The 24,754-nt window shown below is 41.8% G+C and overlaps 2 protein-coding genes across 4 annotated transcripts in view; one reads left to right on the top strand and one right to left on the bottom strand.

The window, feature by feature from the left end:
- LOC140721392 (uncharacterized) overlaps positions 1-24,754 on the bottom strand; it is a 1,266,977-nt gene that overhangs the window by 984,008 nt on the left and 258,215 nt on the right. The gene's annotated exons all lie outside the window — the stretch shown is intronic.
- The window catches only part of LOC140721388 (NACHT, LRR and PYD domains-containing protein 3-like), a 40,127-nt gene that overhangs the window by 8,079 nt on the left and 7,294 nt on the right, over positions 1-24,754 (top strand). For 2 of the 3 annotated variants that reach the window (XM_073036234.1, XM_073036231.1), the window contains exons 2-8: positions 135-302; positions 3,613-3,709; positions 7,184-7,543; positions 8,117-8,283; positions 11,037-11,208; positions 11,309-11,374; positions 14,454-16,191. In XM_073036234.1, coding sequence (XP_072892335.1) covers positions 3,700-3,709; positions 7,184-7,543; positions 8,117-8,283; positions 11,037-11,208; positions 11,309-11,374; positions 14,454-16,191 — 2,513 coding nt within the window. In that variant the 5' untranslated portion in view covers positions 135-302; positions 3,613-3,699. The remainder of the gene's footprint in view (positions 1-134; positions 303-3,612; positions 3,710-7,183; positions 7,544-8,116; positions 8,284-11,036; positions 11,209-11,308; positions 11,375-14,453; positions 16,192-24,754) is intronic. The other variant, XM_073036232.1, reaches the window with a different exon arrangement.

Raw genomic sequence — 24,754 nt, 5'->3', positions numbered from 1 at the left:
AGGCTTTGGAAAGTGTGAGGGGCAGTTACAGATTTCTTGACTCGCATCATTATATATGAGTTCAAGTTCCAATAAGTTTAATTATTTGTTCTACTTTGTATTAGTAACATGCTTCATTATCTCTCTGGTTAAAGGTAGACCTGACCTGCGAGATTTATTGGAAGAAAAGCCCACGACAGGAAGAAAATCACAACTGAATTTGAGGGAACAGCAACAATGAACCAGCCCGAAGACGGAGAGCACCAAATGGAGATAACCCATCTGACCTGGCGTTTCCATTGATTCAGTCAGGAGAAAGATTGGTGAGTCTTATTTACCCAAACACTGGTCCTTTAGACATTACATTTCTGGATCAAGGAAGGTAGGAAATAGCTGGAGTGGGACTGAATAAGCCTCGGAATACCAGTATGCGTCTGTCAGACCCACTTGCACTCACTGCAGATTTGCTAATTACTCTGTGAAGCCACGCACATTCCCTCATATTGTTTGCTCATTTCAAACTCTTATCTATTCTACTGTTTCCTTGCTTGGCTGTGTTACGTCACAATAATCTCAAAATGCGTTGAGAATTTCCTCCCTTTATAAGAGGCCGCAGTTTTTTCCTGCTCTAGTGATTGCGGAAATGTGGAATTACCATGAACTACAGCAACGTATCATTGACTCCTCTGTCTATTGCAAGCTGCAATGATATACTTGCCCTGAAGTATATTGTCGCACAAGCCTCCGCAAACCCTCTTGAAGCCAAATGTCCCAGCACCACATTTCAGTCTTAACTAGCAAATGCCAACCAATAATTTACATTTGTATACCCTGTCGCCATCAAGTGCTTTTCTATTAATAAATTGTCAGAACCTACGAACCTGTGATTAAGCATATTTAGGTTTTATAATGAAGTTATGTTCCCATTTGGCCCTGTACCAAAGGCATGGGTTATATCTGTACTTGAGATGAATAAATGTCCCTGCAGCCAAGAATGCTGGAAGTGCCGAGGTCGGATTAAACTCAGTCGTTGCGGGATGGGAACCAAAATGTTTGGTCAGATAATAGAAGAGTTGATATAAAGGTAGATGCAAAGTTCACAGAGACTGTGGAAAGATTGGATGTGGACAGGGCATCATGTAGTCAGCCGGAAACGTGTTTAATTCAAGACAATAAGTATTAAGAATAAGAGTAACTTAGAACATGGATGGTACATGTTATCACCATTACAGAGACCTGACTGTTACAAGAGTAGGATTGGTGTTTTATGCTTCAGTTTTTAGTTTTTTCAGAATACATATGAGAGGGGGGGTGTTGAAAGAGGGAGGATTGTCTTTACTAATTAGGAATGGTATCACAGCTACATAAACAGAGGACATCAACGTAATTTGAAAGTCAGAAACGGGAAGGAGGCTATCAATCTGGGAGCATTCTGTCAGCCTTCCCCAAAGCCACTGGGATAATGAGAGCAGATAACTTGGCAGTTTTGGGAAAGGTGCAAAATCAACAAGGTTGTTATCATTGTTGACCTCAACGTTCCTGATGTTGATTCCAATCTCCTTGTTCCAAAATGTGTCAAGGGGCCAGAATGCGTTGCGTGTCCTGGATGAATTCTTGACATAGTATGTGGCTGGGCGAACTGGAGGAGTTGCCATACTCTATCTAGTATGAGAAAATGATGCTGGTCAGGTGACAGATATCACGATGGGTGACACTTTTGAGATAATGACCACAGCACCTCAACTTCTATCATGGTCATGGACAAGGATGGTAGCAGACGATACGAGGCAGTATTTAATTAGTGGATGGATAGTTACAATGGTATTCGTAATGGGAGTGTAAATTGGGAAAACATTTTCAAAGGGAAATGCACAATGGAACTCTGAAGTTTGTTTCAGGAACACTTGAATGCGGTTCGGGGTAGATTTGTTCCAGGCACAGTGAAAGAATGTTTATATAAACGAACCGTAGTTCACAAGAGATGAGAACATTTAAGCAAGAGGGAAAAGGAAGCATTATTTAGGTTTAGGAAGCAACATCCAAGCGAGGCTCTAGAGAATTATAAGGTCGCCTGGATGGAACTTAAGAAGTGATTTAGAGGTCGAAGGGAACTTGAGAAGTCCTTGGGAAGTAGGATGAAGGAAAGCCCAAGGCGTTCTACATGTGGGTGAAGAAGAGGAGGGTGAATAGATTGAGGGTAGGACTACTCAGGAGCAAAGATGAAACCGTGCCGGAGGATACGGTGACAGGTGAGGTGCTTAATGAATGCTTTATTTCAGTGTTACCAATGAGATGGACAGTGATTGTGACGATAGCAAAACATTGCCATTCTGCTAAGAAAGAGATGTTGTTCATTCTACCAATAAACACCACGTTACTACAGGAAGTGACGGGGGGAGGTTACGGGGCACTGACAATGGTCATTGCATCCTCTCTGGCCACAGGGATAGTCATACATGATTGGAGGCTGTCAAATGTTGTTCTGTAATTCAATAAACACAATGGGTTTAATCCTGGGGATTATAGACCAGTGAGTGTTACATCGGAGGTGGGAAAACCCTTGGAACGGATACTTGGGGACAGGAATTTTGAGCATTTGGAGAAGCATAATCTTACTACGGGTTATCATTTTGGCTTTTTGATGGTGAGTAGAGAAAATGGAAGGGGATGTGCCCGAGATAATTTTCCACAGTACGGACCAGTCACACACAGAATATCTACCAACATTTGGGTCGACAGAGACTGAGCAGGAGTCAACATGGCATTGTGCATGGAAAGTTGTGTTCAACAATACCTTTTAAGGGTTTTGAAGATGATTGTCAGTGAGGGTGGGGGAGTGGATGTTGTACATTGAACTTCAGTAAAGCCATTAACAAGGTGCCTCATGACAGCTTGGTCTGGAAGACAAGGGCACATACGGTACAGAGAGAGAAAGTTAGATGGATTCAAAAATTGCCTTGAAATTAGTAAGCAAAGAGTGATGGATGAATGTTTCTCCTCAGAATGGAGGCGCGTAAGTAGTGTTGTACCGCAAAGCTACAAATTGTAATATTTGATATTTGTTATTTGATAGCAATGAATTGAAAGCAGGTGCACAAGGCTTGACTGGTAAGTTCGTGGATGACACAAAATTAGTAGATGGTACCCACGGTGAAGAATATCGTAGCTTATAGGGGATCTAACTGGGCAGATGAGTGGTGTATAGATTGCAAAACAAACATGAGCAGCAACGGTTTCATGCAGCGGCTGGTGATTATGTGGAGGGACCTGCCAGAGGAAGTGGGTGAGGCAGGCACAATTGTATAATTCCAGAAGCAGTTGGGGTGTGAAGATGGAATAAAGAGGCCAGGAGGGAAATGCGCTCAACACAGGAGATTGGGACCATCTCTGTGGGCACTGTGGTCGGCATTGACTCGATGGGTTGAACGGTCTGTACCTGTGCTCTGTGACTCCATCAGTAGGATTAGCCAGATATCACCGGACAGACGTACAGACATGGTGTGGGAAGTGATGTTAACGGGGAATGTTTGGTTCCTAAACGAACTGCTGCTCAGATACAGAGGATGCAGATACTGTCACATTTGCAAAGTAATCCTCCTCTCTCTGCCACACTGCTTGTTTTGTGTAATTCAGGGCATCACCAGCAGGTGGCGCTGTCGTGCATCGCGATCAAAGTGTAAACAAGACGACGAAAATCGACAATCGTCAGTCAGAATCAGAATGGCTACAGGTATGATCACTGGGATCTTTATAATTAAACTTCTGCCCTGTTGGTGCACAGTAGTTCAGATGAATGAACTTACACATGCGCTAACAGGGCAGAGAAGTTTTATCAAACATTGATCCCACTGGTAAAACGGCTTTGTGTAATCGGTCAATGCAACAGTTCCAGCGCAGGGACCTGACACCAGTAATGGTCGAATGACTCCATTCACCAGGCAAAGCTTCACCTGAGTGAAAGGAGCAGGAGACCCTGAATCAGCGGGTTGAGAGTGAAACACAAACAGGAATGAGACAGCGGTGTTGTTTGTTACGTAAAAGTCCAGGTTCAGGGTTTGTTACACATCAGGGCCTGTTTAGAGGTGAAAGACATCTCCAATTTTCATTTATAAAATTCAGAGACAGGTGATAAGAGCATTTCCGGGATTTCAGAGATTCTGTGATAACACAACATTTCAGGATGTGGCAGGGCAGCTAACAACTCCCCCCTTGTTGGGCAAAGTAGCTGAGGGGAATTTTCCGAACTCTGTTTTCTGTAGCCGAGCCGAGAACATTGCCAGACTTGGAAATGGCTGAGGATAAGGAGACCCTTCATTTTAGATAAACTTGTGGTCTGCTTCGGAGCATCACTGTCCGGTATGGAGGGGCTACTGCACAGGACCGAAAGAAGCTGCAGAAATTTGTAAATCTAGTCAGCTCCATTTGGGTACTAGCCTACAAAATTCCCAAGACATCTTTGGGAAACGGGGTCTGAGAAAGGCAGTGTCAATTATTAAGGACCTCCAGCACCCCGGGCATGCCCTTTTCTCACTGTTAGCGTCAGAAAGCAGATACAGAAGCCTGAAGGTACACACTCAGCGATTCAGGAACAGATTCGTCCCTTCTGCCATCTGATTCCGAAATGGACATCCAATCTTTGGACACTTGCTTACTTTTTTGTAATATACAGTCTTTTTGTTTTTGCACGTTTTTAAAGATCTACTCAATATACGCAATTGGTTTACTTGTTTTATTATTATTATTATTATTATTATTATTATTATTATTATTATTATTATTATTATTATTATTATTATTTTATTTTTTTTAAATTCTCTCTGCTAGATTATGGATTGCATTGAACTGCTGCTGCTAAGTTAGCAAATTTCACGTTACATGCCGGTGATAATAAACGTGATTCTGATACTGTTTTAATACCCCAAACAATATCTGGTCTGTGACCAAATGGGGAACCTGAGGTCTCATAATCCCTCATGAGATTATCTGCTACTTGAATTTAAATTCCCAGTATCTCTGATCGGAGACCCGGTATAACCTGTGACCAACTGTCTCTGTCTCCTGTAAGCATTGTGATTGTGCTCAGCTCTGTGATTCCAGGTGGAATAAAATAGAGATTACAGCCTTGAAACAGGTCCTTCTGCCCAACTACTTCATGCTGTTCTAAATGTCTCTGAGCTTGTCCGATTTCACAGCAGCTTTTCCCATGTTTCCCTTGCAGACTTATTCTATTTTTTTTCCTGCCCACATCTTTTCTCAACTTTGTAATATTATTTGTTTTTGCTACCTCATCTGGCTGCATGTAATTTATACCCATCTCCTACCGCGTGAAAAAAATGCCCCTTCGGTCCCTTTTAAATTTCTGCCCTCTGGTCTCAGACTCCCCTACCTTGGGAAAAACACTGTGACTGCCTACCCTATCTACACCCTGATTATTTTATGTACGTGTGTAAGGTTTCCCTTCAAGCTCCCGTGATATAACCAGATAACCATATAACAATTACAGCACGGAAACAGGCCATCTCGGCCCTTCTAGTCCCCACTGACCTGCACTCAGCCCATAATCCTCCATTCCTTTCCCGTCCATATACCTATCCAATTTTACTTTCAATGACAATACCGAACCTGCCTCTACCACTTCTACTGGAAGCTCAATCCACACAACTACCACTCTCTGAGTAAAGAAAATGCCCCTCGTGCTACACTTAACCGTTTGACCCTTAACTCTCAAATCATGTCCTCTTGTTTGAATCTCCCCAATTCTCAATAAAAAAATACTATCCACGTCAACTCGATCTATTCCCCTCATTATTCTCTATCAAGTCCCCTTTCAACCTTCTACGCTCCAAAGAATAAAGACCTAACTTGTTCAAACTTTCCCTGTAACTTAGGTGCTGAAACCCAGGCAACATTCTAGTAAATCTCCTCTGTACTCTCTTTATTTTGTTGACATCTTTTCTATAATTCAGTGACCAGAACTGTATACAATACTCCAAATTTGGCCTCACCAATGACTTGAGCAATTTTACCATTACATCCCAAGTCATACTCAATGCTCTGATTTATAAATGCCAACATACCAAAAGCTTTCTTCATCGCCCTATCCACATGAGATTCGAAAAAAGATATTGAGGCTCCAGTCGGACTTGAACTCACAAACTCGTGGTTTAAAAAGACCAGTGCTCTAATTCACAAAAAAAAACCAAACAGCCCCATCCAGTAACGTACTTGTCAATCTCCTCCGCACTCTTTCGAGCTGAATCCCATCCATCCTCTAGATTAACAATTGCAAATGTATGTAAAGCTCTCTCAGCGAGTCTTTAAGTTTAGCTACTAGAAATGCACGCAAGACTCTCCATTTGCCAATGACTTGTATAGTTGTTCCATGACGATCATCATCCAGGAGACGGGATGGGACCCAGGAGACCAGGCACCATGGGCTCAAGGTTATGCTCAGTCTGTAACCCAGGGGACTGGACATTGTTCGTCTCAAGGCAATGGTCAGTCTGTGACCCAGGGGACTGGACATTGTCCGTCTCAAGGCAATGGTCAGTCTGTGACCCAGGGGACTGGACATTGTTCGTCTCAAGGCAATGGTCAGTCTGTGACCCAGGGGACTGGACATTGTTCGTCTCAAGGCAATGGTCAGTCTGTGACCCAGGGGACTGGACATTGTTCGTCTCAAGGCAATGGTCAGTCTGTAACCCAGGGGACAAGACATTGTTCGTCTCAAGGCAATGGTCAGCCTGTGACCCAGGGGACAAGACAGTGTGTGACAAAGCAAACAGAGAATGCGTGATCTAGAGGATCGGACCATGAGTAATCCAGTGGCTTGACTGTGAGTGACAAAGGTGATTGGACAGTTTGCGATCCAGGGAGGTTTATGTTTGTGGAAAATAATCCCAGTGATAATTCCCAGTATCACCTGATGCCGTTCCATTAATAACCGCTGGATATCAGTGTGTTCAACTAATTCGTAGTGCGTGAGCAGCATTGTTGTGTGTATCCAGTTCTTTTTCTGGGAGTGGATGTGTCCAGACACCGGCTTATCAGGATGGTCACCTGGCAGGAAGTGTGGTTCACATTCACCAGCACAGTCCCACTCCAAATCTGGTCAGCCGGAGTCTCGACTCCATTGTACCCACCCATTGTGAAACTTTGTTCGAGTATAAATCACTCTAAACCTGCTATTCATCATTTACTTCAGGTGGGAAATTAAATTGGGCACAGAAAGTACTCAAGTGGTTTTTACCAGGCAACTCATCGAGGGAAGATGATCTGGACACGAGAAGCAAGGTACCAAAGCAGGGTCAGATTGAGAGCGATATCCCAATGGAATGCGGTCCAGCTGCAGTGGAAGTGGAGCAAATTCAGCCCAGAGGCAGTGACGTCAGAGACACTGATCAGGACCCTGGAACCAGCACAAGTGAGGCGACTGCCTGTCAGCCCAGAGACAGTGACGTCAGAGACACTGATCAGGACCCTGGAACCGGCACAAGTGAGGCGACTGCCTGTCAGCTCGGAAGCTCATTAAACACGGAATTGTCAAGTCCCCAACAAGGAGCAGGTGAGTGAAATATGAGGGTGATGTGTTTGCAGAATGAGGCAGGAAGCGGGTAAATGTGATTCCTTGTTGGATAGTTGGTCAGAGAGGGGCAATGTGTGGGTGTGGTGCATGTGGTGTAGTGGGACATCCGTTACCGCACTACAGGAAATGTACTACCTGCTCTGAGGATTTACAGGACGTGTATCGGAGGAAATGCAGCTATCTGGATAACAGAGTATTTCCAGGATATGAGTTATGGGAAATGTATTCGCCAGGACGGAGAGAGTATCTCTGGGAAGCGACTATCATTGACAGTCCCAACATTTATTGCCCATCTTAAACTGAAATTGGTGAGTGGGTGGGACGGTGGGTGAGACAGGTTTCTAGTGAATATGGTCTTTCTGGTAACGTCATGCCCAGCGCATTGATGGGTCGGTTTTAAGGCCAGTATTGGAGATTAGGGCAAAATACGTGTTTCCAGGTGAAAGCAGGTGAACAGAGGTTCAAGACATGACTGGTTTGTTGAGTTGGGTGAGAGCGGTGGAGACGAGCGATATTTGAGTTTATGAATACATTCTCTTTTTATATTCACAGAGCCAGATTTTACAATCTCTGACCTCCTGGCACAGGGGGAGGAGTATCGACTGTACCAACTGACGAAGTTCTACAGGGACAGACTCAAGCAAGCGATTGAAGAAAAGGTTGAAAGACTCGGCTGGATGTTGACAAAAGAGGGTCATTTCAGTAGGGAAGAAAATGAGGTGAGTGTATTTAGTGTATTGTCACCAAACTGCTGACATCAGAGGGAATAGTGAACGATATTAATCTCCTGCACGTTCTAGGGGTTCTACCTGGCAATGGAGACTTTGACCTCTGACTTGTCTCCAGCAGATCTGGTTTCAGCTGTTCAGGTGGGGAGCACTGGGAACTACAGGTTCAGCGTCATCTTTTCCTCTCACACCTGCTGTATTTATCAATGTAAATGCAGTGGCTGCATATCTGGACTGTTGAACAGGTATTCAGTCTAAAAGTAATTTTGTATCTTATCGGGACCGTCGGTCAAATTCAGCTCATTAATCCGGGATGAATATTAAACTGGCAGATTGTAATCTGGACCAACTGGCTTCACTGCCGTACTTGAGGGAGGGAAAACTGCTAACCACAGCTGGTCTGCTCTCCATCTAAGTTCCCGAACAATGAGTGGCTGACTTGTCATAGTCATAGAAAAATACAGCACAGAAACAGGCCCTTTGACCCATCTACTCCATGCTAGACCACTTAAGCTGCCTATCCCCATTGACCTGCACCGGGCCCTTGCGGTCTATACCCTTATCATTCATGTATCTATCCAGACTTCTCTTAACCGCTTGTACCACTTGTGCTGCTAGCTCATTCCACACTCTTACTACCCCCTGAGTGAAGAAGTTTCCCCTCATTTACCCTATCTATAAAGCTCATAATTTAGTGTACCTCTATTAAATCGCCCTTTAATCTTCTGCTTTCCACGGCATAAAGCCCGACTTGTTCAGTCTTTTCTTATAACTCAAGTACTCCAGTCCCAGCAACATGCTTGTAAATTTTCTCTGTACTCTTCCAACCTTCTTAACATCTGTCCTCTAAGTAGGTGATCGGAACTGCACACAATACTGAAAACTAGACCTCACCAATGTTTTATACACGTTCAGTATCATATCTCATCTCCAGTACTCAATATGTTCATTTATGAAAGCTAGTGTGCTAAATACTTTCTGTCCGATCTATCAACCTTTGCTGCCACTTTTAATGAATTATGGACCTGTATTCCCAGATCACTTTGTTCTACTACACTCCTCCGTGCCCTGCCGGTCACTGTATAACATCGACCCTTCCAAAATGCAACACGTCGCACTTGTCTGCATTAAATTGCATCTGACATTTTTCAGCCCATTTCTCAGCTGGTTTAGACACCACTGCAAGCTTTGGTCGTCTTCCTCACTCTCCACTACACGTCTCCACTCCTGGTGTCATCCGCAAATTTCCTGATCCCGGTTAACCACATTTTCATCCAGATCATCGATATAGATGACAGACAACAACGGACCCAGCACCGATCCCTGTGGCACCGCACGAGTTACAAACTCCCAGTCAGAGATTCAACAGTCTATAACCACTCACTGTCTCCTTCCAAAAAGCCATTGTCAAATCCTATTTACCAGTTTACCTTGACTGCTGAGCAACTGAACTTTCTTGCCCACCCTCCTTTGCGGAACCTTGTCAAATGCCGTGCTAAAGTCCATGTAGTCAACACCCACTTCCTTCCATTCATCAACTTTCCCGGTAACTTCCTGGGAAAACATTACGATTGAGTAGAGACGAACAACCACGCACAAAGCTGATATTTCATGACACTAAAAATCAATAGGTTGTCCTGAAAGGGCATATACTGTATATGAGACAAAACTTTTGGTAAGCTGTTTTACATTATTAGCTAGCCCACCTTCATATTTCATATTCTCTCTACTTAAAGCTTTTTATTTGTTTTCTGCTGGTTAATAAAAGCTTCCTAGTCCTCCAGCTTTCCTCTACATTTTGCTATATTCTATGCCCCGTCTTTTGCTTTTGTGCTGCATTGACTTCCTCATCAGCCACGGTTGATCATCCTCCCTCTGGTATAATTCTTCACATCTGGGATTTTCCACCTCTACCTGCACCTACATCTCACTTTACCTTCTCTTTCTCAAACTGCAGTGTTAGTTCTGCTACTTTATGTTTACTGCCTCTTAAGGGTTTATTTACCTTGAGCTCCTGGATAAAATCTGGTGCAATACACAACACCGAATCCAGATACGCCTTTCCAAAAGTGGGCTGAACCATAGGCTTCTCTCAAAAGCCATCTCATAGGCATTCTATAAATTCCCTCACTTGGGATTCAGCACTGACCTGATTTTGCAAAGCTACCTGCATATTGAAATTCCCCATTGACTATTTTAACATTAACCTTTTTACATGCCTCTTCCCTCTCCCACTGGAATTTGTAGCCCACAACGTGGTTACTGTTCCGTCAGTGTAATTTTTCCTGCGCGGTTTCTTAACATCTCCATCGAGCAATCCAATATCACCTCTTTATAAGGACTTATATTTTTCTATGAGAACGGAGTCAGCCCAAACTTTTCACCTACTCGCTGATCCTTTTGATTAATTCATCCATCCATTTTCTTTTGCTCTCTCGCTGTCCCCTCTCTTCCTTTCTTGTTGTCACATCTTTTTGATGTAATGTTGCACATTGATGGCAAGTAAATTAATCACGTTGCATCAACCGCAGGATGTCAGTAAATCCTTATTCTTTCACAATATTGATTTAGAATTTCCTTCAGTTACTGTTTCTCTGTTAATGACTGAACCCAGGGAGGATGAGGCAGCAGCCCAGTGACTGCATCTGTTCTGAAGCTACCGGGACCATGAACAGATATTTTCCTCCACATTCTCCATGTCTGTCTGTCTGCTCCACAATAAATTCATTGTTTTCCTTTTGTAGAAAGTCACTGAACTGACAGAGAAGGGAAACCGGACAGAGAGCTCCACACTCTTCCTCAGTTTGGTGATGGGCAAAGGCTCCCGGGTCCGGAGGGCGATGTGGGAATCCTTTGTGACATGGAGGACTGAGTTACCGAAGTTGGACAGAATACTGAGGGAAATACAGGAACTAGGTATGTTAAAAACACGCACTGAACACAAAGGGACATTGAAATAAATAGTTTTAATTATTTTAGCTCTGATTTCATGGACATTTGTTTTTGATTTAAACAGGTCCTGATGCACAGGAATACATGAACATTACCCAAGGGTTATCTGAGTTACCCACGGAACTGATAGGTGAGTGATGAAATGCACAGTTCAAACAATATCTCAGTGACTGTGACTTGGTAGAACCTGGGAATCAAAATTCACCATTAATCATTTGCTGATCTCTGGTTCAGGTTACAATTCAGAGAATCTCTCGTTGCACCCTGAATATTCTACAATGTATTTTTCTACAAATCCAGCTGTTGGATCTGCTGAAGACTTCACTCCTGGTCCTACCGCTTTGGGAATGCCCACAAACCCTAGGCAATCTCCTGCTACACTGTATGACCCAGTCCAGGTGACTTTTCTATCTTCAGACCTATCAGATTCCGAAACACCTTCTCCTTCGTAATAGCAGCTGCACGCAATTCTGTTCGCTGATGCTCTTTACATTTTGGAATTCTGCTAGTGACTTCCACAGAGTTTGTCTGGCATTTCCCTTTCACCCATTATTAAATCTACAACATCATTTTCCAGAGGTCCGATATCGACCCTCTTCCCTATTTTTACTTTTCATATATCTGGGAAAGAAAAAAAAACTCTTTGGTATCGTATCTTATATTATTGACCATATCCACGCATTTCTTGTATATCTTGGAGCATCTATAACACAGTTGTTTCCGACACAACTCAGACAGTAAATTCCAGGCGCCCACTTCTCTGTGAAAAAAAACTCCCCACAAGTGCTGTAAATTTACCCCCATCTCAACTTAACCAAATGCTCTCTGGTATTAGCCATCAATCCTATGTTGAAAGCAAACTACAGGCTCTCTACCCAAACTCGTATCTCTCAATCTTATAAACTTCAGTCAGATCTCTATTCTAACTCCGGAATAAACAAACCAAGTTTATCAAATCTCTACTTGCAGCATATGCTACGGAATCCAGGCAACACCCTGATGAACCTGTTCTGCACCCTCTCCAATCCTTCCAAGAGCTGGACAATCAGAAGTGAATACAATACTCCAGATGAACTCTAAAACCATCAGAATAAAACAGAATTAAGCCCTCGGCTCAGTGAATTTGCTCCACAAATCCTCTCAACCCCATTATCCGGCCTTCTGTAAATGTTGATGCTCTTCCTAATCAGGAACATAGACCTGCATTTTAAATGTACCCAGTGATTTGTCTTCCTCAGCTGTCTATGACAATAATTTCACAGATTCACCACCCGCCAGTAAAATAAATTTCTCCCAATGTGGTTCCCCGCCAGCCAGGACAATTCACCACAGTTCCCAAACATGTTAATATTCTGTATGAGCGTCCCATGTGGGACCTTGTCAAACACCCGACTAATGTCCAAGTAGACAATATCCATGTGTAACTGCATTCATCACTTTTGTGACCTCCTGGAAGAATTCAATCAAGTTAGCAATGTGCAAACCACACCCAAAGCTTTGCTCTGAACATAATCATTCTCTCTTTCCTACTCCCATGGGGCAGAAAATATAAAAAGCTGAAGGTAGTCCCATCAGTCTCAAGGACATCTTTAATTATGCATTCATAAGACCATTGAAAGGTGTACTATGTTATTACTGGCTCAATAATAAGGCAATTTTATATATAAAATTATAACATTGCGTAACTCATAAATAATAACCACTCATTTAGGTAACAACAATACTTACAGAAAAGCAGAAAGAATATTGTTAGAGCATGAATGGATTTAAGGAACAAATGATAATAGATTACGCAATTCTATATCAAACCCCCGGGAAAGCAGACATCATTCAAAGCTATATTCTATCAAAAACTATTTGATTCTCTCCCTCACCTGGTTAAGAGAAGTTCCAAATATATATAAGATTCATCCAATATTTGTGAAATTTCTACAACATCTAACAAAGCCCAGGTGTACAATAATCACCCTATTAACAACCACAAAGGAACAACCTCTGTTATCAAAATAAATGTAGGGATTTTCCAGAGTGATTCACTGTGCCCACTATGGTTTTGTCCGCTCATAACTTACTGAAACAGACAAATCTCAGGAATCAAATCAGAAAAAAATGAATGAATTGTACCTTAACACAGCTATACATTGATGATTTAAAATTATTTGCTCTTGCATCAGAAAAGCTAAAACAAATAATTTGAACTCTGATCTCAAACCTCCGCTGCCTTGCCACTGCACCCCTCGTGTGGAAGAGCTTGGGAGTAAACCCAATGGGAAAACTCTTGACCTGGAGCCCCTGAAGCAGCCTTAAATGATGTTCAACACAGACTGGCATATCCTCCGACACTTCTGGTGCCAAGCTGTGTCAGTCTCTGCTGTTTCTTTGTGTTCAGCAGATGCATGAAGAGAGGGAGCTTGCTGCATTGGCAAAAGCTTCCTCTCCATATTGTAGTGTCCTGGCTTGCAGAGGCAGGGAATCCATGGTCGACTCTGAGAGACAAAGGCCTCACAAGACAGCGCCCTACACCCCCACAGCAAGACTGATGAGTAGCAGTTGCCAAGACTTCACCACCCTCTCCCACATACAAGATGTACATCACTGAGACAGACGCTTGTGGCTTCTTCCATTAACAGAGGTTCCATCTTTCCACCAATCCTCCATCACTGCGATTGAAAACTACCCATTTTCTTTCTTGTCATTCCGATGGTTTATCGATCTGCAACTTCACTGTGATTCTCTCCCAGATGCTGCCCGACTTGAGTATTTCCCATATATTCTGCTCCTGCTTTGATGCAAGAGCAGTGGACACCTGTGACTCCCCAGTGTGCAGATTTGCCAAAATACACAGTGTCCTGCTCTCTATATTCCCACATCAGATCAACATTAACATCATCTGTTAATGATGCAAACAATGCTTTAAACATAGTGAAATGTTGTTGTAACGGGAGTGCAGTCAGGATTGGAATAGGATATCAGGGGAATGTTCACCTTCATAATTGGTGTCAGAATATGAGGATTGAACATTTTTCTGGGACTTCCATCGCTGTTAATTCCAGTGTCTGTGAACAAAATTTTACTTTCTGTTCTAATATTCATGGAAGCGTTGAATGAATTCATGTAACCTCAAACACTGAATGTTGAAATGAAGTTAAAATATTCTTTGTCAGTTGAGCTATTTAACATTTTGACAATGTTCTCTGTTCCCATGGAAGATGTTCAACAGACACACAAGGAGACTCTGCGGGCACAAACTGAAACACTGAGAGTGAACACGATCCTGATGACGGAGAAGGTGAAGGTTTTCCAGCTGGTTGATCGATACGCTGAGCTCACGGTCATTTCTACTGTTCGAGATCGGAAACTGGTGGAACATGAGCTGCTGGCAAGAGGCAGAGACCACGAGGAGTGGAGAGAGAAACATCTCTGTGGAGAGCTGGAAAAAATCAGGACTGATCAGTTGTTCCAGAGCAGCTTTTCCCAGAGTAAATACAAATCTGGGAGTTCGGCAGCAGTGGCCGGAGTCCCGGGGATCGGGAAAACAACAATGGTACAAAAGATTGTTTATGACTGGGCAATGGGGAAAATATACCAACAGTTCCAGTTTGTCTTCAGTTTCAAATTCCGAGATTTAAACTCTATTAACTGCAGAATAAACCTGAGGGAACTGATTCTGGATCAGTATCCTTATTTTGGGAATTTCCTTAGAGAGGTCTGGAAGAACCCAGAGGGGTTGCTGATTATATTCGATGGTTTGGATGAATTCAAACACAGAATCGATTTTGCTGACAGTCGGAGAGATACAGACCCCAAGCACCAGTGCCCAGATCCCGAGTGGTGGTGCGAAGTGTCTGATATAGTGTACAGTTTAATCCAGGGCAAGCTGCTCCCAGGGTGTTCAGTGCTGGTGACCACCCGTCCCACTGCGTTACATTTATTAGAACAGGCTGAGATCAGTGTTTGGGCTGAAATCCTGGGATTTGTTGGTGAGGAACGGAAGGAATATTTCTTCAGGCATTTTGAAGATCAGACGGTGGCGGCAGCTGTTTTCAAACACGTGAAGGAGAACGAGATCCTGTGCACCATGAGCTACAACCCCTCCTACTGCTGGATCCTCGCTCTGGCACTGGGCCCCTTCTTCACACAAAGAGTCAGGGACCCGCAGCGAGTTCCCAAGACCATCACCCAACTGTACTCCTACTATATTTACAACATCCTGAAAAACCACGGCCGTGAGATAGAGAGGCCCCGTGATGTGTTACTCAGGGTTGGTCAGATGGCCTTCAGAGGAGTGTCCGAGAGGAAGATTGTGTTTACAGATGGAGATTTGATTAACTACAATCTGCAGCCTTCCCAGTTCCTGTCCGGGTTCCTGATGGAGCTTTTGGAGAGAGAGGATTCTGCCCAAAGCGTGGTGTACACATTCCCACACCTCACCATCCAAGAGTTTGTAGCAGCAGTCGCACAATTCCTGAATCCACATCCCAGGGATATCCTTAAATTCCTCACTGATGTCCACAGCACGACTGATGGGCGATTTGAGGTATTTCTCCGTTTTGTTGCTGGTCTCTCCTCCCCAATGACAGCTCGGGGCCTGGAGGAGTTTCTGGGTCCATTTCCTCATCAAACAACCTGCCGGGTGATTGACTGGGTGAAGGAGGAGGTTAAACGCCAGAGTAGAAACACATGCAGTGAAGCTTGTAGAAGGAGCCTCCTGAACACATTGCACTACCTGTTTGAGTCACAGAATCGTGGACTGGCTCAGGCCGCACTGGGATCTGTGGAAACACTTTCATTCAGTGGAATGACACTGACCCCGATTGACTGCGCGGTCCTGTCTCATGTCATCGGACTCTGTGATACAATAAAACACCTCGACCTGTGGAACTGCCACATTCAGTGTGAAGGAATCCAGCGGCTGGGACCCGGGCTGCACAAGTGCCAGGAGTTGAGGTAACTTGATTTATCTCTCACTCTGATCTGTGAAACTGTTCCATTGTGTTGTTTCAATGCAAAGGGATTTGGGTAAAACTGTAGTAAATTAGATTGTGAAGAATTGTGACAAATGTCCAGGGGATCGGTCAGTAAATCCCCAAGGACGGGAGGGTTCTGTGGTTCCTTGTGAAGGGATGTTGGAGACTTCATCAGATCAGTGAACAACGGCCATTGGTTTAATGGTAGTAAATCACAGGAATGGCCGTGTTTCTCGCTGCCTGTGACACGTCCATTGACAATGTTCCTTCTCACTGTTACTGACACCCAGACCGACACTGACTGCAGCAGGTGGGTCACAGATTCACACCCCCTTCTGGTGAGGGACAAGAGACCGTCAGCAGACAATCCCAGAAAGAAGGAATGAAATACCATTGTCAGATTGTCCTCCCCTGCCCTTCCCCGTGTGTGACGTTGTGTCACTTCCAGATGCGCAAAGAGCGATGGTTCATCTCCTCTGGGGCTCTGTTCAAACCCAACACACATCTACAAAAATGTATGCATCCTCTCGTCTTGTAGGATTATCGTTTACCGTTCGATTCGTCCTGTAGGCCTCTCATCCCAATCCCTCTTCCATACTTAGGGATCTCGTCCCCATCACCATTCCTCCTGTGGGCTCTCTATTACTCTTTCCTCATCTTCCTGTGGGATGTCTTTTCCCCACCCCCTTCCTCCTATGGGATCTCTCATCCTCATCCCGCTTCCTCCTGTGGGATCTCTCTTCCCCATCCCCCTTTCTCCTGTGGGATATCTCTTACCCATCCCCCTTCCTCCTGTGGGATCTCTCTTCCCCATCCCACTTTCTCCATTGGGATCTCTCTTCCCCATCCCCCTTCGTCCTGTAGGGCCTCTGTTCGAATATCCGCCACTTCCTGTCGGATCTGTCTTCGGCATGCCCCATCCTCCTGTGGAATTTCTCCTCCCCATCCCTCTTCCTCCTGTGAGTTCTCTCTTCCCAATCCCACATCCTCCTGTGGGATCTCTCTTCCTCCTGGCCAATCTCTCAACCCCTTCCCCCTTCTTCCTGTTTAATCTCTCTCTCTCCTTCCCCCTTCCTCCTGTGGGATCTCTCTTCCCCATCCCTCATCCTGCTGTGGTATCTCTCTTCCACATCCCCTTCTTCCAGTGGTATCCCTTCCCATCCCCCTTTCCCTGTGAGTTCTCTCTTCACCATCCCCCTTCCTCCTGTGGGATCACTCTTCCCCATCCCACTTTCTCCTTTGGGATCTCTCCTCCCCATCCCCCTTCCTCCTGTGGGATCTTTCTTCCTCATCCCCCTTCCTTCTCTGGGTTCTCTCTTCCACACCCCACTTCCGCCTGTGTGAACTCTCCTCCCCACCCCCCTTCATAGAATCATAAAATCATAAAACACAAGCGCACAGAAAACAAGCCATTCAGCCCTTCTGCTCTGTGCCGAAACTTTATTCCGCTTGTCCCATTGACCTTCACCCAGTTCATAACCCTCCAGACCTCTCCCATCCATGCATCTACCAATTTATTCTTAAAACTTAAGAGTGAGTCCGCATTTTCTACATTAAATAGCAGCTCGTTCCACACTCTTACCACTCTCTCAGTGAAGAAGTTCCCCCTAAACCTTTCCCCTTTCACCCTTAAGCCAAGTCGTCTTGTAATTTATCTCTCCTAATCTATGTGGAAAGAGCCTATTCGCATTTACTCTGTCTATACACCTCAGAGTTTTGTAAAGCTCTTTGAAATATCCCCACATTCTTCTGCGCTCCAAGGAATAAAGTCCTAACCTGTTCAATCTTTCCTTGTAACTCAACTCCTGAAGACCAGGCAACATCCTAATAAATCTTCTCTGCACTGTTTCAATCCCACTGATATCTTTCCTATAGTTAGGTGACCAGAACTGCACACAATACTCCAAATTTGGCCTCACCAATGTCCTATACAACCTCATCATAACATTCCAACTCCTATACTCAATACTTTGATTTATGAATGCCAGGATGCCAAAAGCCTTCTTTACAACCCTGTCTACCTGTGACGCCACTTTCAGGGAATCATGTATCTGAACTCCCAGATCCCTTTGTTCCTCCGCACTCCTCAGTGCCCTACCATTTGCTGTGTATGTCCTACCTTGATTTGTCCTTCCCAAATGCAACACCTCACACTTGTCTGCATTAAAGTGGTGAGTAGTGGTGTGCCTCAGGGATCTGTACTGGGTCCAATGTTATTTGTCATATACATTAATGATCTGGATGATGGGGTGGTAAATTGGATTAGTAAGTATGTAGATGATACTAAGGTAGGTGGCGTTGTGGATAATGAAGTAGGTTTTAAAAGTTTGCAGAGAGATTTAGGCCAGTTAGAAGAGTGGGCTGAAAGATGGCAGATGGAGTTTCATGCTGATAAGTCTGAGGTGCTACATTTTAGTAGGAATAATCCAAATAGGACATACATGGTAAATTGTAGGGCATTGAAGAATGCAGTAGAACAGAGTGATCGAGGAATAATGGTGCATAGTTCCTTGAAGGTGGAATCTCATGTGGATAGGGTGGTGAAGAAAGCTTTTGGTATGTTGGCCTTTATAAATCAGAGCATTGAGTATAGGAGTTGGGATGTAATGTTAAAATTGTACAAGGCATTGGTGAGGCCGAATTTGGAGTATTGTGTACAGTTCTGGTCACCGAATTATAAGAAAGATGTCAACAAAATAGAGAGAGTACAAAGAAGATTTACTAGAATGTTACCTGGGTTTCAGCACCGAAGTTACAGAGAAAGATTGAACAAGTTAGCTCTTTATTCTTTAGAGCATAGAAGGTTGAGGGGGGATGATAGAAGTATTTAAACTTATGGGGGGAACGGATAGAGTTGACATGGATAGGCTTTTTCCATTGAGAATAGGGGAGATTCAAACAAGAGGACATGAGTTAAGAGTTAGGAGGCAGAAGTTTAAGGGTAACACAAGGGCGAATTTCTTTACTCAGAGAGTGGTAGTTGTGTGGAATGAGCTTCCAGTGGAAGTGGTAGAGGCAGGTTCGGTATTGTCATTTAAAGTAAAATTGGATAGGTATATGGACAGGAAAGGAATGGAGGGTCATGAACTGAGTGCGGGTCAGTGGGACTAGATGAGAGTAAGCGTTCGAGAGGTCAGCAGGAGACGCTCATGGAGTGAGCACTGTTGCAGATTCGCTCCATAAAATTTACTTTTTTTAACCTATGATCACCCTTATTTAACTTACTTTTACCTACACCAAAGATTCTTGCTACTTTTTTGGACTTATCTTTAAGAGTTTATTGTGAATTTTGAAGAAATGAATACAGAAATGGCTCTGAGATCTAAAGGGCGAGACCCTGGGAAAGATTCTAACGGGAACGGGAAGAAGAAAAAGACTGATCCTAAGCGCACTGAATTGACTAATGAAATGTTATTGGAGGTTTTAAATGAAAAATTTGAAGAACAACGACGAATTTTCAAACTAGATATAAAGGCTTTTCAGTATTATATGGATAAGACTGATTCAGTAGTTAACCAGCAGCAAGCTCTAATCGCAACTTTGCAAGAGGACGCTCGGAAGCGAGACTTGATAATCGAAAAACTGGAGCAGAAATTATCTTCGACGATTAAACAGGTGGAAACACTAAAGCCAAGAGTGTCGACTTTGAAAATCGGTCCAGAAGATAGAACTTACGCATACTTGGTCTCCCGGAAGGTATTGAACAAGAGGACCCCTCGAAGTACTTTGCTCAACTTTTAAAGGATGCGTTCCCTTCTGTTTTCCCAGACAGACCTCCGTTACTTGATCGCGCTCACAGAATTAGGCGTCGATCACCAAGTGCTTCAGCTAAACCACCGGTTGTAATTGTCCGATTTCACTATGTGCATGTTAAAGAGCAGCTTATTCGTGTGGCTCGGCGTGTAGGGATGGTCAAATTCCAAGAATATGATTTTCGATTAGTGGAGGATTTTAGTCCAGAAGTAATGAAGGCAAGGCTTCTTTTTAAACCTCTGATGTCCGAATGTTATGAGAAAAATCTAAAACCTGCGCTCTTATACCCTGCGAAGCTCAGAATCTCGCCTCCCAATGCATCTCGGCGTGTTTTCTTTTCTACATCTGAAGCTCGAAGCTTTCTGAATGAGAACTTCCCTACTGCTGTGGATTCTCGTCTTCAATAAATGAGTGATTTTGATCGTTGTAAGATGGTTTTTGTTTCCAAAACCAGATTTTGTTTCTGGCTATTGGTGTAGGTTTACTCTATATTTTATACTCTAGCTAAAGTTATTTTTTGATGTACTAATCTTTTTATTTTACTTACTTTAATCACTGAACATTATTTTTGGTCATTATTATTATTCCTTCGAAGGTGATTTTTTTTTTACTAAGCTGGCGGTTTCTTCTCTAAAATATTTTTTTTTATTTCGCCATTTTTTTTCTCGTCTTCTTCCTATAATGCATTTCTTATCACAGTTTAATTTTTTTTTTGGTTTGTTTGGGTTTTAACTCGATTTATAAGTTACTAGTGATTATATTCTTTTTGGGTTTTTTTACTGGCAATTATATTAAGAAGTTTGGTTTCAGTATAGTGATTATTATTTCTTTAGAGTTTGGGTGGATCTTTTTTATCCTTTATATACGGAGTTGCCTTCTGCTGATATGGGGGTAGATTTAGTTTTATTCCTCTTTTTTCCCAGCCTTTTCCTGGCTGGGGTGCCTTTTTCTCCTTTTGGGTGGGGGGGGGGGGGAGTTATTTCTAAATCTAATGCTCTTTACACCAGTGTTTTAATGTTTTTTCATTTGGGCTGATTTTAAACTATTAAAATGTCCTCGTTGTCGTCATTTCCGGGTCCGCCCCTTATTTTTGTTCCTCTTCCGGGTGCATGAGTTTCATAATTTGGTTAACCCATTATATACCAAAGGGTTGAATTCAGATGGCTCAGACCATTAATTTTGTCTCTTGGAATACTAATGGCTTAAACCATCCGATTAAACGGAAAAAGATTTTCAAAGTATTCCAAAGACTGAATGCACATATTATTTTTGCACAAGAAACTCATGTGAGGAAGGAGGACAAATATCGCTTTTTTAGGTTTTGAGATGGTCAACAGTACCATTCGAATTCGAATGCTAAAGTAAGGGGAGTTTCAATTTTTATTGACTCCTCTATTGCATTTGTCCAACACAATATTTTTTCGGATCCGAATGGTAGACTTTTGTTAATTACTGGCTTACTTTTTAACAAGAAGGTTGCTATGGTTAATGTTTATGCTCCAAATGTGGATTCTCCCGTTTTTTTTAAGTCCTTATTTACTTCTCTACCTAATCTAAATGAATATAAGTTAATAATAGGTGGTGACTTTAATTGTTGTTTAAATCCTTTGTTGGACAGATCTATATCTACTCAGACTTTACCTAATAAGTCGGCCACTTATATTAACTCTTTTTTGACTGATAATGGAATTTTTGATATTTGGAGATTTCGGCATTCTAAGGATAAAGAGTTTTCATTTTTCCCACATGTTTATCACTCCAACTCGAGAATTGATTATCTTTTTATTGACTCTTGTTTTATTCCATCAGTAATTGGTTGTAATTATGATATTATAGCCATCTCTGACCATGCTCCATTAAAACTTTCTATTAAATTTACGGATACAGCTTCTAATGCTAGACAATGGCGATTTGATTCTACCTTATTGCAAGATCCGGATTTTATTAAATTTATGAAGGAACAGATTGATTTCTTCTTTTCAACTAATTCCACGGATGATATTTCTTGCGGATCACTTTGGGACACTTTTAAAGCATATACACGTGGACAGATTATCTCCTACTCCGTTGGTCTGAGAAAACGCATTAAGAAGGAAACTCATTTATTGGTGGAAAAAATTAAAGAGATTGACAAGAAATATTCGACTACTCCTAGTGAGGAGCTTTACAAACAAAGGGTTGAACTTTAAATGGAACATAGTTTATTACTTACATCTTCGATTGAAAATCAATTAATGAAAACCAGATCTGATTATTATATACATAGTGATAAATCGGGTAAACTGTTAGCGACTCAATTGAAGAATGCTTCGGTTAAACGTCAAATTACTAAGATTCGTCGGCAGAATGGGGATCTGACAGTTAGCCATGATGAGATAAACAAATCTTTTCAAGATTTTTATACCTCCCTGTATCATTCTGAATTCCCTCATGATTATAATACCATGTATGATTTTCGTGGGAAATTGAATTTTCCAAAATTATCATCAAATGATCTTTCAATATTAGAAACTCCTATTACGGATGCAGAAATTAAAGGGGTTATTTCCTCTATGAATTCTGGGAAAGCACCAGGTCCAGATGGGTATACTGTAGAATATTTTAAATGTTTTTCCGCTACTCTTTCTCCTTGGTTATGCAGGGTTTTTGAAGAAGCAATTAGATTGGGTAATCTGCCACAATCTTTTTATAGAGCTTCCATTTCTTTAATATTGAAGAAAGATAAAGACCCTACTGACTGTGCATCCTATAGACCAATATCTTTATTGAATGTAGATTCCGAGATCTTTTCCAAGTTACTGGCATCCAGGCTGGAGAAGGTATTACCTCAAATTATCTCGGAAGATCAAACTGGTTTTATTAAAAATCGCTATTCTTTTTTCAATGTTAGGAGATTATTGAATATTGTTTATACTCCTTCACATAGCACTTCAGAATGTGTCATTTCATTATATGCAGAGAAAGCATTTGATAGAGTTGAATGGCCATACTTATTTACTGTGCTTGAGAAGTTTAATTTTAGTTCGACATTCATTTCCTGGATTAAACTGATATATCATACTCCAGTAGCCTCGGTGCTTACTAACAATCAAAGATCTCCCTTTTTTCGTTTATTTCGGGGTACTAGACAAGGCTGTCCTCTTAGTCCATTATTATTTGATATTACTTTAGAACCTTTGGCAATTGCTATCAGAGAATCACAGAACATTTCCGGCATTAATCGTGGGACGGATATACATAATCTATCATTATATGCAGATGATTTATTATTATTTATTTCTGATCCTGAGAAATCCATTCCTGCAGTTATATCATTGTTGGCTCAATTTAGTAATTTTTCCGGGTATAAATTAAATCTTAATAAGAGTGAATTGTTTCCTTTAAATAGACAGGTTCCAATTTATGGAAATTTACCTTTTAAATTAGTTAATGACATTTTATTTATTTAGGGATTAAAATCACCAAAAACTATAAGGACTTATTTAAGGTTAATTTTTTACCCCTAATCGATCAGATTAAATGTTTGTTTACTAAATGGTCACCAGTACCTTTATCTCTGATAGGTCAATTAGTGCTATTAAGATGGTTATTTTACCCAAGTTTTTATATATATTCCAAGCGGTACCAATTTTTATTCCGAAATCTTTTTTTGATAATGTTGATTCAAAAATTTCCACATATATATGGCAGAATAAAAATCCTAGATAAGGTAAAAAAAATATTTACAGAAGGCAAGGAAGGAAGGTGGATTGGCATTGCCTAATTTTAGATTTTATTATTGGGCAGTCAATATCCGATATTTGATATGTTGGTTAAAGGATTGGGATTTATGTTTTAGCCCTCATTGTGTGAACCTGGAAATTAAATCTGTACAAGGATTTTCATTGGGTTCTATTTTAGGGTCTTCTCTTCCCTTTGCTCTTTCTAAATTCCAGAAACGAATTGACAATCCGATAGTTAAACATACTTTACGTATATGGTTTCAATTTCTGAAATTTTTTGGGTTGAGTCTGTTTGTTTTAAATATTCCGATTGTATCCAATTGTTTTTTTTAATCCTTCTATTATACACCAAGCTTGTTCAGCTTGGAAGACTAAAGGATTACTACGTTTTTCCGATTTATTTTTGGATAATTGTTTTATGTCTTTTGAACAATTATCTAATAAATATAATTTGCCTAGATTTCATTTTTTTAGCTATTTACAGATTAGGAATTTCTTAAATACTGTACTTCCTACCTTTCCAAATCTTGTGTCTTCAGGTATTTTGGAGAATTTGTTTGAACTAAATCCTTCTCAGAAAGGGCTAATATCAAAGCTTTACAATATAATTATGAAGATACGTTCAGAGCCCTTCTATAAGATTAAAAATGATTGGGAAAGAGAACTTAACCTTACTATCCCTATTGAGAATTGGGATAAAATTCTTCAATTAGTTAATACATCATCTATATGTGCTAAATATACATTAATACAGTTTAAGGTTGTGCATCGGGCTCATATGTCCAAGGATAAATTGGCTCATTTTTATTCCTATATAAATCCTATTTGTGACAGATGTCATTCAGAGATAGCGTCTTTAACTCATATGCACTGGTCTTGTCCGCTTTTGAAAAAATATTGGAAAGATATTTTTGATATTATTTCCACGGTGTTGAACATTGATTTACAACCTCATCCTATTACTGCAATGTTTGGTTTACCAATGATGGACTCACTTCTTTTATCCTCTTCTGCTTGTTGAATGATTGCATTTCTTACATTAATGGCTAGAAGATCTATTTTGTTGAA

Source organism: Hemitrygon akajei, unplaced genomic scaffold, assembly GCF_048418815.1.
Source record: "Hemitrygon akajei unplaced genomic scaffold, sHemAka1.3 Scf000054, whole genome shotgun sequence".
NCBI classification, from domain to species: Eukaryota; Metazoa; Chordata; class Chondrichthyes; order Myliobatiformes; family Dasyatidae; genus Hemitrygon; species Hemitrygon akajei.
The sequence above is the reverse complement of the archived record's forward strand: the minus strand, read 5'-3'. Positions and strand labels throughout refer to the sequence as shown.